General features: G+C 44.3%; 1 protein-coding gene across 13 annotated transcripts in view; it reads right to left on the bottom strand.

The window, feature by feature from the left end:
- Positions 1-17,508, bottom strand: part of ccdc30 (coiled-coil domain containing 30) — a 200,159-nt gene that overhangs the window by 51,600 nt on the left and 131,051 nt on the right. For all 13 annotated transcript variants that reach the window (XM_038773500.1, XM_038773501.1, XM_038773502.1 and 10 more), the window contains 3 exons: positions 14,995-15,149; positions 8,699-9,053; positions 6,155-6,283 (listed from right to left, as the gene is read on the bottom strand). In XM_038773500.1, the coding sequence (XP_038629428.1) occupies positions 6,155-6,283; positions 8,699-9,053; positions 14,995-15,149 (639 nt within the window). The remainder of the gene's footprint in view (positions 1-6,154; positions 6,284-8,698; positions 9,054-14,994; positions 15,150-17,508) is intronic.

The raw sequence follows: 17,508 nt of genomic DNA, 5'->3' as shown, positions 1-17,508 counted from the left end.
CCAAAGCCCCAAACACTCCTTCCATGTGACAAAGAAATTTACTTTCACTTCTTTCAATTTAACACAGTATATTCACTGCTCATAATGAGGTGTCCTCTACATTGGGGAGGTCAATTGCAGATTGGGCGATCACTTTGCGGAACACCTCTATTCAATGCGCGAGCATGTCGCCAAACTTCAGCCCCATTCTGGTCCATCAATCGTCATCCTCCAACAATGTTTCAGAGAAGTTCAACATAAGCTCGATGAACAGCAACTCATATTTAGATTCATCTTGCGAGTCAACATTTGAGTTCAGCAGTTAAAGGTCATAACCGTTGGCCCCATTTTGTTCTGATAGCTGATTCTGCTCCCTACATACTTCTCCTCGGGAAACATCTTTTGTCCCATTACCATTTCTCTTTGCTTTCATTGATATCTCTTCGATCATTTCATCACTGCTACCTTCCACCCCATCACATGCCAGGAGGGCTAAACAAGGAGAGTGGGACTTCTGCCCCTCAATGGGAGGAAGTCACACCCTCAAGAGCTGCCAGCCAACAAGCTGTTCCAGCAGCACCAGAACTGAGCAGTAGGTGCTGCTGGGACTGCAATAAGGGCACAGGCTGAAGACACTCTTGGCGTCCAGACTCAGGTTATGTCCTGGGTTTTGGACAGGGCTGGATTGGGGAGCCTAGAGAGGGGTATGAAGGGGTGGGGAGGAACAAAGCAAGTTAACATCTTGGGAGGAGGAGGTGGGTTCCCCAGATGTGCATAGGATTTCTCCTAAATGATGTACCCAGCTTCCTTCCTTCCTGCCTTTTTCACAAGTTGTTTTAAAAACTGCTTCTCACTCCTGCTCACCTGCCAAGCTAACCGTATTATGTAATATTGGGGTTGATTGGCTTGGTAACAAGCACAATTGTCTGTTAACTATTTATTTGAAAATGGCAGACAGGCCACCAATTTCAGTATAAAATGTAGCCCAAGAAAACCAATTTCAATAGCTTCCATAATTATGTAAAAAGCAAGAGATTAGTGGGAGTAAAAGCGTCAGGGTTAGATAGGAGAACATTTGTTCATTCCCTATTATTCCCTGGAATAATCAAATAGCAGAGGCACTGGCTAGAATTTTCCGGCCCCAGCACAGCAGGTCCCACAGTGGCGGATGTGATGATCCATTTAAAATTCCATTGACTTTGGCGGGCCTGGACAATCCTGCAGAAAAATTCCAGCCATTGACGGTAGAAGCCACAAAACATTCCAGAAATTATGAGGAACGAAGGGTTTAAATGAAATTTGAGAACTTGAAGATATTAGCATTAGGAAAGAAAGAGTATTTTTGAAATTAATGAGGCTAAAAGCAAACAATTCTCCATACTAAATTGTTTACACCTTAGGGTTTTGAAAGAGGTAGCTGGAGATAATGGATTCATTGGTTTTGACCTTCCAAAATACACTAGATTCTAGAAAGGCCCCATTGGATTGGAAGCTAGAAAACATAACCCTGTTATTCAAGAAAGGGAGAGAGAAAACAGTCAACTATAGGCCGGTTAGGCCAACATCTATTACGAGGGCCGTGACGACACGGTACTTAGGAATCCAATATGATTGGGCAGAGCAACATGGATTGATGAAAGTGAAATTGTGTTTGACAATTTGCAGAGTTTTTAAGAATATAATTTCTCAGCACCGGCCACTTTACTCTCTGTAGATGTTTAGAACTATGGAAAGCACCAAACACTTGCAAATTGTAATTTTCTAATGACTAATTACTAATTTTCTCTCTCACCACCAATCCATAATAGAAATGTGTGTTGGTTTGTTTCCTCCTTTACATGCGGTGACATATTTCCCCAAAACCTCGTTTTTTGTGTGGTCCATTTCTCTATTAGTAAACCCACTGTAAACTCAGAACTGGTAGTGTTTTGGGGCCAAAATTCAAAGCAAGATCCTGCACTGATTTTATCAACTGGGTAGAGTGGCAGTACCTGTTTGAGGTTCTGAGAAGGTTTGGGTTTGGGCCGAAGTTTGTGGCGTGAGTGTGCCTGCTGTACGTGGACCTGGTGGCAAGTGTACGGACAAACGAGATGAGTTCATGGAGCTTCAGGCTGCACAGGAGAACTAGGCAGGGGTATCCGCTGTCGCCACTGTTGTTCGCTCTGGCGATAAAGCCCTTGGCAGAGGTCAGCAGAGTGGCAGGCGATTACGAGGGAAAGTAGAGAACACTAGGTGTCGCTGAATGCAGACGACCTGCTGCTGTTCGTATCAGACCCACAGGAGAATATGGGGAGAATTATGGGCTTATTATAGAGGTTTGGGGCAATCTTGGGCTGTAATTTGAATGTCGGAAAAAGTGAGGTGTTTCCAGTGAATGAATGAAGCGGGTTGGGGAGCCAATTTGGGGGTGTTGCCATTTAGGGTAGCCAGGGATAGGTTTAGGTATTTGGGGATCCAGGTAACGGGGTAGTGGGCAACGATGCACAAATGAAACCTGACAAAGTTGGTGGAGAAGGTAAGGGAGGACTTTGGAGATAGGATACGTTACACCCAACACTGGTGGGGTGGGGCCAGTTGGTAAAAATGAACATTCTGCCAAGGTTCCTGTTAGTATTTGTATTCCAGACTCTCCCTATCTTCATTCCAAAGGCTTTTTTCCAAAAACTGGACGCAGTGATTTTGGAGTTTATATGGGCGGGAAGATACCTAGGGTGAAGAGGCAGAGAGGTGGCTGGCACTACCGAATCTGCTGCACTATTACTGGGTGGCAAATGTTGAGAAGGTGAAGCAATGGTGGGAAGGAGAGGGGTCCAAATGGGTCAGGATGGAGGAAGAATGCTGTAAGAGGTCCAGCCTGAGGGTCATGTTGACTGCAACGCTACCGCTGACACCGAGGAGGTATACCAAGAGCCCAGTGGTGCAATCCTTATTAGGGTGTGGAACCAGTTGAGGAGACACTTTAGGATGTTGGTGCGAACACCATTGTGTGAGAACTATATGTTCAAACCAGGAGAGACGGGTGGTATGTACAGGTGGTGAAGGGAGGTGGGGTTTGTGAGGGCGAGGAATTTATATTTGGAGGAGAGGTTCGCAAGTCTGGAAGAGCTGTGGTAGAGAGTGGAGTTCCTGAAGGGAGTGAATTTAGGTATTTACAAGTGAGGGACTTCGCACTGAAGGTGGAAAGGGTTTCCCAGGCTGCCGGAGTATGCCCTCTTGGAACGGTTGCTGCTTCCGTGTGTGGAAGGGGCAGTAGGATTAGGGACATATACGGATGGCTACGGGAGAAGGGTGGGGGAACACAAATGATGAGGATCAAGGAGAAATGGGAGGAGGAATTAGGGGGTAGATAGGTTGGGGAGTGTGGAGTGAGGCATTGCGCAGGGTGAATTTGACTTCCTCGTGTGCGAGGATGAGTTTGATACACAGGTAGTACACAGGGCACACATGACTCCGGCAAGGATGAGTGGGTTCTTCCAGGCGGTGGTAGATGAGTGAGAAGTGTGGGCTAGGACGAGCAAACCACGCACATATGTTCTGGGGGTGTGAGATGTTAGAGAGATATTGGGCGGGAGTGTTCAGGACGCTAGCAAAGATTCTGGGGGTAGAGGTCAGGCCGGATCCTGTACTGGCGATTTTTGGGGTATCAAAAATGTTGGAGCTGATGGAGGGGAGGAAGTCCGATGTCATGGCCTTTGCCTCTCTGGTTGCCCGGTGAAGAGATCTTGCTGGAATGACATTGATAACGCTGCCAGGGGTGGTGGTCTGGCTAGGGTACCTGTACAACTTCCTCTGGTTGGAGAAGATACGAGTTTGAATTGAGAGGTTCAGCGGAGGGCTTTGAAGCACAATGGGGATTGTTTGTGACCGTGTTCGAGGAATTCTTCGCCGCGCCAGGGGGAACTTGTACAGGCTGTAAAATTTTGAGTTGGAGAGCATGTTCCCCAGATTATTTATGTTTTTGTATTTTTGAATATGTTTGGAATAAATTACATTTACAAGGAATTGATGCCCAATGGGAAAAAAAAGCAGGACTGTGCCAGTCATGTGTAGGGGTAAGGAACGCACTGCCGTTTTCCCCATTGCATCCATAGGTGTGTCGTAAAACGCCACGGCAACATCTGCATGTTGGCTTTGCTGGTCCAGTCGAGGGGCTCATGTTCATGGTCGTTGGAGACGCACACTCAAAGTGGCGTGAGGTGGTCTTAATGAAGTCAACTACTGCAGAACAAACCATTGAGAAACTTGACGAGATCGTCGTGAGATTTGCAAAACCAGAGCAGATCATGAGTGACAAGCTCAAGTGCTCGAAAACTACTTAAGAAGTGTGAATTCAACATATTAAGTCAGCACCTTAGCACCCATCCATGAATGGTTTAGCTGCGAGAGGTTTGACCAGTCCTTGAAACACGTACTGAAGGCTTCAGAAGACCAAGGTTCACTTCAGTGCCATGTGGACATGTTTCTAGCAACATACTGAAAGACGACACGTGCTGCTACACAAAGTTCACCAGTTTTGCTATTGATGAAAAGGAAACAAAGGACTACCTTTGATTTACTCTTGCCAGAGGAGATATCTGACATAGTAGAGCAAAACCAAGTCACAGATCTTGAGACAAGAAAGTAACTCAAGGAAGCACTTGTTTCAACAAGGAGAACAAGTATTAATGCACAGCTACAGCACTAGTGAGAAATGGGTCCCTGCTACGTCATTGGTATAGACTGGCCCAATATCCTACACAGTCCAAACAACAAACTCATGTGGAGACGCCACCCGGATCAATTATTGTCAACACAGGTTTGATTGCCAGTGGCAGAACTCCTTCAAGAGACAACAGTCTCCGTTCCATCTGACTGTGTAACTTCTACAGAAGAAGAGATTACATCAGAAGTACTGCTAAGGGTGGCACCGTGGTTAGCACTGGGACTATCGCGCTGAGGACCCTGGCTTGAATCCCGGCCCTGGGTCACTGTCCATGTGGAGTTTGCACATTCTCCCCGTGTCTGCGTGGGTTTCACCCCCACAACCCAAAGATGTAGCTGGTTAGGTGGATTGGCCACACTAAATTGCCCCTTAATTGGAAAAAAAATAATTGGGTACTCTAAGTAGCTGCTACTACTAGTCTTTCCTCGGAATAAGACATTGTAATGCCTTCCAGGGTAGAGACATCTACTGGAGAATCTGAAACTACATCTGAGGTAGAAAAGTACAAAATTCCGGAAGTGCACAGGCAATCAATGAGAAATAGAAGCCCACCTGACTGTCTATCATATTGACTGTTATTACAATGTAATCATACGATGCCTGCGCTTGTATAGAGGTGCAAGTGACTTAGTTATTAGTTGTGTTGGACCTGAGAAGTATTGCTGAGGATGTTGTAGATTTAGGTTATTGTAGTTGCGTGCAATGTCTCTCTAAGATCGAAGTCACGTGACATAATAATAATAATCGCTTATTGTCACAAGTATGCTTCAATGGAATTACTTTGAAAAGCCCCTAGTCGCCACAATCCGCCGCCTGTTCGCGGAAACCAGTACGGGAATTGAACCCGCGCTGCTGGCATTGTTCTGCATTGCAAGCCAGCTTTTTAGCCCACTGTGCTAAACCAGCCCAGTGATGACTTACGTGATGTCATCGGCTACTTTGTGGGCTTTTAGCGAGTCTAGAGTCAAACCTTGTATAGAGGCAACCTATTCAATAAACGTCTGTTAATTTTGCGTCAAGCCCACGTCCTTCTGCAGTGCCATTTAATTTGTAATGTTAAGACTAAAGATACAACAAACATGAGTTGCCATCAAGTGGCAAGAACTCAGTAATACAGCACAATACAAAAGTCAGTGAGAAAGCACCGATTGCTGCACAGGCCCTCACTATTCTTTATACATAACATTAGATGGTGAATTTTGCAAGTTATTTGATAGCAGAAACTATCACACTTTCTAGTAAAGATCAGAGCAATTATGAACAGAACCCAGAACAGATACCCTACTTGATTATCTCTTTTGCGACTGCAGTTGACCAGAGCACTCTAACTGCTGTGCTGATCGAAATCAACTGTCTCACTGCTTGGACTTTTCGGACTTAATATATAATTCAATTAGTGCACCTAACCACTCTCAAGCATCAAAAGAAGCCAACATCAGCAATCTTTAAAATGTTTTGTTCTGCTCCAAATACCTTAGCCCTGTTGTTCGCCTCTTCCAGTTGCAATTCTAGGGTTTGTTTCTGCTGTAAAGAATTCTTCTGTTCTGATTCGAGACAACTCTGCATCTGACTCATTTCCAGCTTCAGAGCTTGCAGCTGCACCTAAAAGTGAACAGTCAGACAGGGAGCCACAGTCACATTTATTGCTGTAAATGGACAGTAAGATAGTAATCCAGAATAGGGCTTGAATGTTCACTTCATTCTAGTGCTTAGTGTGGGAATGCTATATTAGCACAAGTACCATGGGTTGCATTTTCCGTGTTTCGGTGGGAGTGCATGTACAATACTTTCTAACCCACCTCTGAGCTTCCTCCTATAATACAGAATCCATAGAATCCCGACAGTGCAGGAAGAGGCCATTTGGCCCATCAGTCTGCACAGGCCTCCAAAAGAGCTCCCTAACTAGGCTCACTCCCCGCCCTGTCCCCTTAACCCAAACTAACCTGCACATTTTTGGACACTAAGGGCAATTTAGCACGGTCTATCCACCTAACCTGCAAATCTTTGGACTGTGGGAGGAAACCGGAGCACCTGGAGGAAACCCATGCAGACACGGGAGAATGTGCAGGTTAGGTGGACTTGCCATACTAAATTGCCCCTTAGCTTTCAGGGATGTGGTTAGGTGGGGTTGCGGGCATCGGGCGGGGGAGTGCAGACTCGATGGGCCGAATGGCCTCCTTCTGCACTGTAGGAATTCTATGACCCCATGAATCAGATAAAATAGATTTAATGCAGGCCGAATATTTCATAAGTAATAGAAAATGTTTACTCATTTATATATTAGTAGAACTAAGAAATCAATAGAAATTAATTAATGAGGCAATACAAAATGCAAGTAAATCAAACTTTAAAAAACATGCAGCAAGAAAGCTTAAGGCAACAACGAGAAAAATGCACAAACCTCCAAAATATGTAAACATACAAGCAGAGAAACAAAGAGGGAAGTAAAAATGAGCACATATAAAGAAATTGATTTAAACCTAATATAGGAGTATGAGTTTAGACAAGAAGATGCAAATCGATTGAAACTGAGAACTAGCATACCGAATCCTTACTTCCTACAAGTATTCACTGGAGAAGACATGAGCAGAATGCTGCTTGGATGCTAGATAACTCACGGGGATAGTATATCTATGCATAAAGTCTTTATTAAAAATCAACATGGAAGGTTGCTAAGGTTGCAGTGGGTAGCTTGGGTAAAATGTGAGAGATGAATAAAAATTGGCTGAAAAATAGCAACTAGCAAGCACACGTTTGGGTGGTGGTGATGACACCAGGCCATTTTTAACTAGAGTTAAAAAGAGTCAAATTCGGGTCCATAGATTCAAAAATTTCAAGATCAAATTTTCAGATTACAATTAAACCTGAGTTTTTAAAAATGTATTAACAGGAATCATTGGTAAGGCCAGCATTTCTTGAACCAAGGTGAACTCATTCCCACAGTGCTCTTAAGGAGAGGCTTCCAGGGGAGGTGGAAAGATTCATTCTTCTTGGAGATGGTCAGTGCCTACTATTTTGTGGTCACAGTGCGAGATGGCAGGGTTTGGAGCACTCAACATGGGGAAAAAGGTGTGCTTGATGGCTGCAAGAGATTTTAGAAGCTAGAAACCAATTTTTGGTGGGGAGTGGAAAGGTGGGTGAAAGCATCAGTGTTTTAACGATCAGTGTTTTAACGATGGGACATCACCCTCATGATTTTCCCCATTTGAATTTATAAAAATTAAAATTCAGAAGGGGTAACATCATCAACTGAAATATAGTAATTTGCACTTGTGGACAAGGAATTTCCAAGTTCATCCCCGGACTGACATAAAGCTGAGGAAGATTATTTATGTATTGACTTTAATAACTTCTCTTTCGTGGAGTTCTTTGTTTAGACACTAGTCATAGCACCCAACTTTTTACAGAAGAGACAGTTGTATACCCATAAAAGTTCAACTTGGGAGCTGAGCTTTGGCTCTTTGTGGCTCTTGCGTGCAGCTATGATACCAAATAAGAGTCCGAGAAAAATGCTTCAAGGTCTGCTGGTTTTTTGCACCTTGTAAGGACTACTCTCCACCCCACAAAAAAGCTTTTGCCATATTAGGGGATGATGCAAGATCATGGTCTGAATGATTTTTTTTTTATCCATTCGCTCATGAGATGGCATTTATTGCCCATCCCTGAGGGCATTTAAGAGTCAACCACATTGCTGTGGATCTGGAGTCGCATATAGGCCATACAAGATAAGGACAACAGATTTCCTCCCTAAAGGACATTTGTGAACCAGATGGGTTTTTACGACAATCGGCAATGGTACATGGTCATTAGACTTTTAATTCCAGATTTCTACTGAATTCAAATTTCCCATCTGCCATGGTGAGATTTGAACGCAGATCCCCAGAGCATTATCCTGGCTATCTGGATTACGGGTCCGGTGATAATATCACTACGCCACTGCCTCACCTAGCGGGTTTGGGATATTCTCATGATCTTCTGTTTGAATTGGAACAACAGGACATCTACAGTGCAACCTACATGAGTAATGCTGTCTTCCACTTGTTCCTTTGAATGAATTAGGTCATTCAGCTGTTTCTGTATGTTGCACAATTCTTGGTTGAGGTGCTGGTTATCCTGTTGGCTACATGTCAGTTGTTGCCGTATGGTATAGTTTTCCTGCGTGATAAGTTTGCTCTCCTGCTGGCTGCTGTGGAGTTGCTGCCGTATGTTGCATATCTCCTGGTTCACAGACTGGCTGCCCTGCTGGTTGTTACACAATTGCTGCCGTAACACATGATTGTCCTGGTTCAGCTGCTGGCTTTCCTTTAGCACTGCACTGTACTTCTGCTGCAAAGATTCCAGCTTTTTGACAGAAGAGTCAGTTCCCTGGTTACTGAGGCACAGAACGTTATGGAGAAGTGATTAGTGCAACATTCTCAGAATCCGACAATGTTTCAATGACATTCAAAAGAAGCTGGAGGAACAATGCCTCCTCTTGAGTAAGAAACAACTACTAAAACTTACAAAAGGGAATGAAGGAAGAGTGAACTGGTGTGGACTGGGAAAGGAATTTAACAGAAATGTTGGTTGATCAGCAATTGCATACATTTATGAAAATAGCTCATGACTCACAACAAAGATATATCCCAGAAACGAAAAAGGATTAATGGAAGGGGATATATCAACCATGGTTAACCAAGGAAGTGAAGGATAGTATTAAACTGAAAGACAAAACATACAATGTGGCAAAGATTAGTGGTGAGCCAGAGGAGTGGAAAAGTTTTAAAAACCAAAAAAAGACCAGAAAATAAATAAAGAGGAAGATAAACATGATGGTAAACCAGCAATTAATATAGAAACGGACATGAGGTGGAGATGCCAGTGTTGGACTGGGGTGAGCACAGTAAGAAATCTTACAACACCAGGTTAAAGTCCAACAGGTTTATTTTGAATCACTTCAAAAGTGTTTCGAATCACTTTCAAAAAACGGACAGTAAGAGCTTCTGTATCTACATAAAAATGGAAGAGAAGAGCAGCAGAGTGGCGTAGTGGTTACCACTGCTGCCTCACGGCGCCAAGGACGGTTTGATCCTGGGCCTGGGTCACTGTCCGTGTGGAATCTGCACATTCTCTCATGTCTGTGTGGGTCTCACCCCCACCCAACCCAAAGATGTACAGAGTAGGTAGATTGGCATGCTAAATTTCCCCTTAATCTGATTAAAAAAAAGAACTGGGTACTTTAAATTTATTTTAAAAAATGGAAGAGAAAGGACAAAGTGAAGAAAGGACCCTGAGAGAATGAGATTGGGGAAACAATAATAGGGAACCAGGAATGGCAAAGGAGTTAAATAAATAGCTTGCATCAGTCTTCATAGTGGAAGACACTAATAGCATTCCAAATAAAATGGAATAGTGTGAACAACGGGAAACCCTATTGTCAGCGGGTCGCAAACCACACCACAGGCGCAGGGGGCCAATAACTATAACTGAAGAAAATGTTCTGGAATGCTATTAGGGCTAAAGGCCTTTAAGTCCCAGGGACCAAATGGGTTGCATGCGAGGCCATCAAAGGAAGTAGCTGCTGAGATAGTGAATAAACTTGTATTAAAATCCTTAAATTCTGGAGAAGTCCAAACTTCCATTGTTCAAAAAGGGAAGGCGGCATAAAACAGGTTACTATAGGTCATTTAGCTTCACATTTGTCATTGGGGGTGTTAAGAGTCCATTGTGAAGGACTTAATAGCAGAGCATTTTAAAATACATAATATACAATCAAGCAGTCATGAAGGGGAAATCATGCCTGACAAATGTATTAGAATTCTTTGAGGTGGTTATGTGCAGGAGATATAAAATACTTGGTTTCCCAAAAAGCATTTGTACAAAAGGTTACTTAACAAGGTCAGAGCCCATGGTGCTGGGGTAGTACAAATAGAGGATTGCCTAACGAATGAAATACAGACAGTTGGGATAAGAGGGACATTTTCAGGATGGCAACTTGTAACTAGTGGAATTCTCAGGGGTCAGTGTTGGGACCACAGTTTTTTACAATATATATTAATGACTTGGACAAGGGAAGTGAATGTACTTTGCGAAGTTTGCAGATGACATAAAAATAGGTGGGGAGGCAAGTACTGTAGTGATGATGACAAGAGTGGGATATAGATAGGTTAAGTGAGTGTCAAAAACTTAGCAGATGGAATACAATGTTATGAAAATGTGAAGTTCTGCACTCTGGTCAGAAGAATAAAGGAATTGAATATTATTTAAATGGGGGCTCTCGTGCATAAATCACAAAAAGCTAGCATGCAAGTTCAGCAGATTATAGGGTAGGCAATTGGAATGTTGGCTTTTATTTCAATGGGAATGGAGTATAAAAATAGGGTAGTCTTGCTAGAACTATACAAGGCACAAGTTAGACCGCACCTGGAATACTGTGAACGGTTTTTGTCCCCTTAGCTTAGGAAAGATATACTGGCATAGGAGGCAGTCCAGAGAAGGTTCATTAGGTTGATTCTAGTAATGGAAGGGTTTTTTATGAGGAGAGCTGGAAGATGTTGGGCTTGTACTAATTGGAGTTTAAACAAGTGAGAGGCAACCTATTGAAACATACAAGTTTCTCTGGAGGCTTGGCAGGATCTAAGCTAATCTTACCCTTGTGAAAGGGTCGAGGACCAGAGGGCATAATCTCCAAGTAACGGGTCATCCGTTTAAGACAGAGTTGGGAGGTATTTCTTCTCACAGAGGGTTGTAGAGGTTGTGTCATAAAGTACGTTCAAGGCTGATGTAGACATATTTTTAATCAGTAAGGGAATCAAGGGTTATGAGGATACGACAGGAAACTGGTGTTGAGGATATCAGATCAGTCATAATCTCATTGCATGGCGGAGCAGACTCGATGGGCTGAATGGCTTACTTCTGCCCCAACGTAACAATCAGGCACTTTAGTAGCTTCTGGGATCAACATAGAGTTCACATCACAACCTCTGCTCCCATTTTTAGTGACAGCCGGTGCTAGAAATAATTCTGCTGTTGCCATTCATGCCTTTTCTGGACACATCTTGGATGTATTCTTGTGGATTTGAGGGGGGTCTCGCTGGCCAGCTAGAGTCAGCAAGAGCCTGCATCTTGTTCCACTCATGTATTGTTAGGCAGTGGTAGGCTGTTCCCTGGTTTCAAGGACCCTGGGGGGGGGGGGGGGGGGGGGGGGGGGGGGGCAGAAATCCCAACTGCTGAGAGCTGTTGGTCAATCAGAGGTCTGCAGCTGTATTGAATAGCAGTGCCATGGCGGAAGCGGTGGTTGCTACTACTGCAACACCTAGACTACAGGTGAGTTATGATGGAAGGGAGTGTCACAGGGTGAGGGTTGCTGGGTGGGGTGGGGGTGAAAGAGGTTGGCTGGCGGGGACCCCACCCTCCTGCTTGATTGAATGGTTCCCTCCCCCCTCTATCAAACTGACCACAGGAGAAGGCACAAGATTCAATTCAGCTTCAATGGTGTCAATTGAGTGCTCTGCAGATTAATGTAGATAAATCTAAAGAGCTACTTTCATATAGCAATGGGCTGTATATGTGAACCTCTTGCGTCAATGGTCAACTGGTAGAGGTTGTAGAGTGTTTCAAGTATCTCGTAAAATATATAAAACAGAAGCTAAACTTCACAGAGAATACCAACTGTACCTTTAAAAAGGCTGGTCAGCGTCTGTTTATAATTAGGAAACTGTAAGGGTTTGGAGTGGATCGAAATGTTTTAGAGAAGGTATACAAAAGTCTGTTAGAGAGTATTTTAGCATTCAACATGACAAACTGGTATGGTAACCCAAGTGTGAAATGCAAAAGAAGCTGACCAGAATTGACAACATTGCAGGTAAAATCATTGGTGGACATTAGATACAGCTCGATAACTTATTTAACAACACAGTTAAAAGGAAAGCTCAGTCTATTCTCAGTGATCCCTCCCACACTTTATTTCACCAGTTTTGGCCTCCTTCGGGCTGGCATTTTAGAATGCCTACTGCCAGGAAAAATCTGTTCAAGAGGTCTTTTATTCCCAGAGCCCACAACCTTACTAAATAACAATGTAAATTTAACCTACTGTTTGTATTTATTTTAACTGCAGTGTGCTTTAATGGCAGAGTGTAATGTGTTATGTTTGTATAGTATGGATGTATATTATATAGGTGCAAATGTGTAAATGGAGGTATGCATGAAATATTCACTGTTTTTAACTAATGATTGTGCGTTATACTGATGGTAAAGGCAAAGACAAATTTCACTTTTGCGTGATCAATTAATCTCTATTCTACCCACTTGTTTCTTTACTTATCCCATTACCATCCCTTTTCACGGTGCACCATCATCCCTTTTGACATTTTATCACACCTTTCTTCCACAGTCATATTTGCTTTTTTCTCCTCCCCCCACTTTGTACTTAAATAAAACCTGTTCCAGATGTAACATTTTTCAATTCTGATGAGAAATCACTGACCTCGAGCATTAACTATTTCTCTCTCCACAACTGATGCCTGACCTGAGTATATCCAGCACTGTCTGTTTATATTTCAAACTTACAGAATCTGTAGTATTTCCCCTTTGTATTAGTATAATATTCATCTGGCTTTGGCACTTTTGCCACAGGAGAGAAGTGCTATATTTTTGTTTAGCTCCTCTAGTTTTCTCCCATCTCTATGTTCTTCCTGTGATCAGGTACAAGAACGCTTCCCGAGGTTTACATAGAACATAGAACAGTACAGCACAGAACAGGCCCTTCGGCCCTCGATGTTGTGCCAAACAATGATCACCCTACTCAAACCCACGTATCCACCCTATACCCGTAACCCAACAACCCCCCCTTAACCTTACTTTTTTTAGGACACTACGGCAAATTTAGCATGCCCAATCCACCTAACCCGCACATCTTTGGACTGTGGGAGGAAACCGGAGCACCCGGAGGAAACCCACGCACATACGGGGAGGACGTGCAGTCTCTGCACAGACAGTGACCCAGCCGGGAATCGAACCTGGGACCCTGGAGCTGTGAAGCATTTATGCTAACCACCATGCTACCGTGCTGCCCCACTTTCCTTCCTTATGCCAGAACTTTCCTTCTCGGGTTGGGAAATCAACATTGGGACCATCCCTGCAGTTCGGGTTGACGGGGTAGTCAAAGCCTGCAATTTTTACCAGGGAGGGCTACTAATTTGCTGGAGAGCAGGTGGGGTGGTCAATTAGCAGCTATGGGAATGGAAACAGGAATGAGATACAGGCCTTGTTTAAACACATTGTGGCAGCCATTATAGCACCAGACAAGGGGCACCAGACAAGGGGCTTCAATTCCGGCCTTGGGTGACTGTCTCTGTGTGCAGTTTGCACTTTCTCCCCATTTCCTCCGGGTGCTCCAGTTTCCTCCCACAGTCTAAAGATGTGCAAGTTAGGTGGGTGTTATGGAGATACGGGGATAGGGCAGGGGATTATGATGGGGGAATGGGCCCAGGAAGGGTACTCTTTCAGAGGGTCGGTGCAAACTTGATGGGCCAAATGGCCTCCTTCTGCACTTTAGGAATTCTACGGAAAAGAAGCAAATACCAGAGGAAGTTAAGTAATTTACCTACGCAAGGACACATTCTAAACACTTAAAATTCAGGCAGGATGATAATGGAACTGTATTCAAAGGATAAAGATCAAACATTTAAAGCATAACTTGCATTTTTACAGATGATGTCACTCTTGGTACCAGCTGTGAACTCAAGTCTTCTGACCCAGAAATGGGGATGCTATTATATGAGCCAAACTGACATGCACAATCCTTCATTTGTGTAATCTTGAACAAGCCAATGCTTATTCATTTAATTTTTAATTTTTTCAATTAAGCGGCATTTTAGCATGGCCAATCCACCTACCTTGCACATCTTTTTGGGTTGTGGGGTGAGCTGCCGTGCCGCCCAAGCAAATGATTATTATGTGTATGTAAAATGGCAGCAACCCCAGAATTCATGCAAAGGAAGATGGACCAAAAAGCAAGATAGGTATGAAAAGGGTTATTTAGTAAACTTCTGAAGGTTGCTCCAGTGTAGCCTTGTTTACTAATTTAATCCATATTAGAGTAATGACATGTTTTTACTGTGTCACTAATTGACTGAGATCTACAGGAGAGTATTTGACTGCAGCCAATTAATTATACAGCACAACCATTTTCTCAGTGAGACACTGTTAGAAGCTATTAGCTCAAGTTTTACTTTAAAAAGAATTCCACAAAACTACAATGGTCTTTTGTTTTGGGCAGGACAGGTAGATGCCATTTTCTTATTCCTGACTTTGTACTCAATTACAGTACGTACTATGCACCGCTTTGTTCACTCTGGAGTTTACATATGGCGTTCTTCAATTCTGCTATCTGGCATTGGTATCCCTCTGCCATTTCTTTCCAATTGTTGTTTGGTGTCCCTTGACAATTCTTGGACAATTCTCGGTAATCCTCCAGCACCTTGTTGAGCTAATAAATAAACCAAGAGGTTAAATTAGCATTTACTGATGCTGAGTTATAACAGTTGACAGAAAAAAAGACAGCAAATGCAAAATCTTTTCAATCTGACTGCTGTGTAATGGCTCATTCACAGCTTTACATTCACCCATCAGTGTAACAGAGCAACAATTCTTACACTTGTGCTGGGATCACTGATCAATTGATATGGTTTATATCTGCACTTGATCAACACAACATATTGCTTCTAATGCACGACTGACACAATTTGGTCCATTTACAATCTAACTTTGAATACATAGCTAGAATGAGCCTTGGAGCAAATCTCAAGATTGAGAATAGTGGTTTGCACTGCTCTGCATGGACTGACAACATGTAGGAGTAAGGGAGCGATCAACCTACGTGGTTGGATTTTGCAGGATCAATTGAAAATGAACTGTCAAGAGGATAGTTTGTCCGGCATATATGGACAGATTTTGGGGGAGGAGCTGCTCTGAGTGAAGCGGACGAAGACCAAATGGGAGAAGGAGTTGGGACACAACCCCCCTCACCCCCCCATACTTCATCGGCCTTTCTCCCCCCCCCCCCCCCCCCACTCCCCCCCCCCATTTTGTTGTTCGGGCTCCATCTTGGGCCTCGTCTTCATTGTAGATGCTGTAGGCCCTCTTTCGTTTTGGATTTGATACGGTTGCCCTTAGGGCTTTGTTTAGCCCCCCCTGTCTTTTTCTGTGTCCCCTTCTGATGTTTCCCTGAGTTCCTCCCTTGCTGCCTCTCTGCTCCCCTCCTTGTTCCTATTTGCTCTGTGTGGTCCTATCTGCCCTCACTGGCCCCACCGCCCCCTTCCTTCCTATCCGCTATTGGCCTTGAACAGGTCTTGGAACAGACTGATGAATAGCCCCCATGTTTTGTGAAAGCCTTTGTCCGACCCTCGGATGGTGTATTTGACTTTCGCCAGATGGAGAAATTCTGACAGGTCTGGCAGTCAGTCCACAGCTGCAGGTGGTGCTGCTGATCGCCAGCCGAACAGGATACTCCAGCATGTGATTAGGGAAGCAAAAGCATGGGTGTCGACCATCCTCCTCATATGAAGTTCTGGCTGGTCCAAAACTGCCACTCTCATGCATGACTCCACCCTCACCTCCACAACCTTGGTCATCACCTCGAAGACGACTGTCCAGGACCCAAAAGGTCTGGGGCAGGCCCAGAATATGTGGGCATGGTTGGCTGAGCTTCCCTGGCACTGTTCACTCTTGTCCTCCACCTCCGGGAAGAACTTGTTCATCGGGTTTTGGTTAGGTGGGCTCTGTGCACCACTTTGAACTGCATGAGGCTTAGCCATGTGCAGGAGGAGGTGGAGTTGGCCCTCCTCAGTGCTTCACTCCAGAGTCCCCACCCTACGTCCATCCCTAGTTCGTGCTCTCATTTGTCTTGCTCCATCTAGTGGTGTCCTCGCCCTTTTTAACAGTCGTCCATAAATGTCCTCACAGTTCCTCTTCTCCATACCGTCCGTCTCCAGCAATATGTCTCTCAGGGCCCTAGTGTACCTCGCCATCTCCTTGTGAAGAAAGTTTTTGATTTGTAAATGTCGGAGCTCCTATCCATTCGGTAGCTCCAATCTTTCCGTCAGCTCGTCCTGGGTTGCAAGTCTATCCCCAATGTAGAAGTCCCTAATCGCTGGCATCCCTCTGTCCTCTCTTCACTTCTTAAAAGTGGCGTCTAGCATGGCTAGGAATGGTGGGAATTTGTGGTTACCGCAGACGGGGTCCATGGTGAACACCTCGGTTAAGCCGAAGTGTTGTCTCATCTGGTTCGAAGTTTTAAACATGGCTACCACCCTGGGCTAGATGTATACATTGCTGGGGAGATGGGAGTGCTGTCGTGGCTAGGACTCAGAGGACCGTTCCTGCACAGCAGGATTTCTCCAATTTCACCCATTCCTTGCTAGGCTCCCCTACCCATTCCCTCACTCTTTCGGCTGTGCAAGGTGATAGTATTGCAGGTTCGGAAAGGCCAGGCCGCCCATTTTTCTTCTCCTCTGCAGTGTATTTTTGGGGATTCTTGGATTCTCCACGCGCCCCCCCCCCCCCCCCCAATCACACACACACACATGCACAATTATCATTTTATCTATTCCTTGGAAAAAGGCATTGGGGTTGAAGATCAGTATGGATCTAAAGAGGAAGAGGAATCTTGGAAGTATATTCATCTTGATTGTCTGCACCCTCCGTGCCAGGGAGAGCAGGTGTGCATCCCATCTCTGTAGGTCCGTATTAGCTTCCCCCACCAGACTGGTCAGATTCCATTTATGGATCCATGTCCAGTCATGGGCTATCTGAATCCCCAGGCAGCCGAATTTGTTTTGGGCTGGTTT

The sequence above is a fragment of the Scyliorhinus canicula genome, chromosome 16, assembly GCF_902713615.1.
Source record: "Scyliorhinus canicula chromosome 16, sScyCan1.1, whole genome shotgun sequence".
In the NCBI taxonomy this organism is placed as follows: Eukaryota; Metazoa; Chordata; class Chondrichthyes; order Carcharhiniformes; family Scyliorhinidae; genus Scyliorhinus; species Scyliorhinus canicula.
The sequence above is the reverse complement of the archived record's forward strand: the minus strand, read 5'-3'. Positions and strand labels throughout refer to the sequence as shown.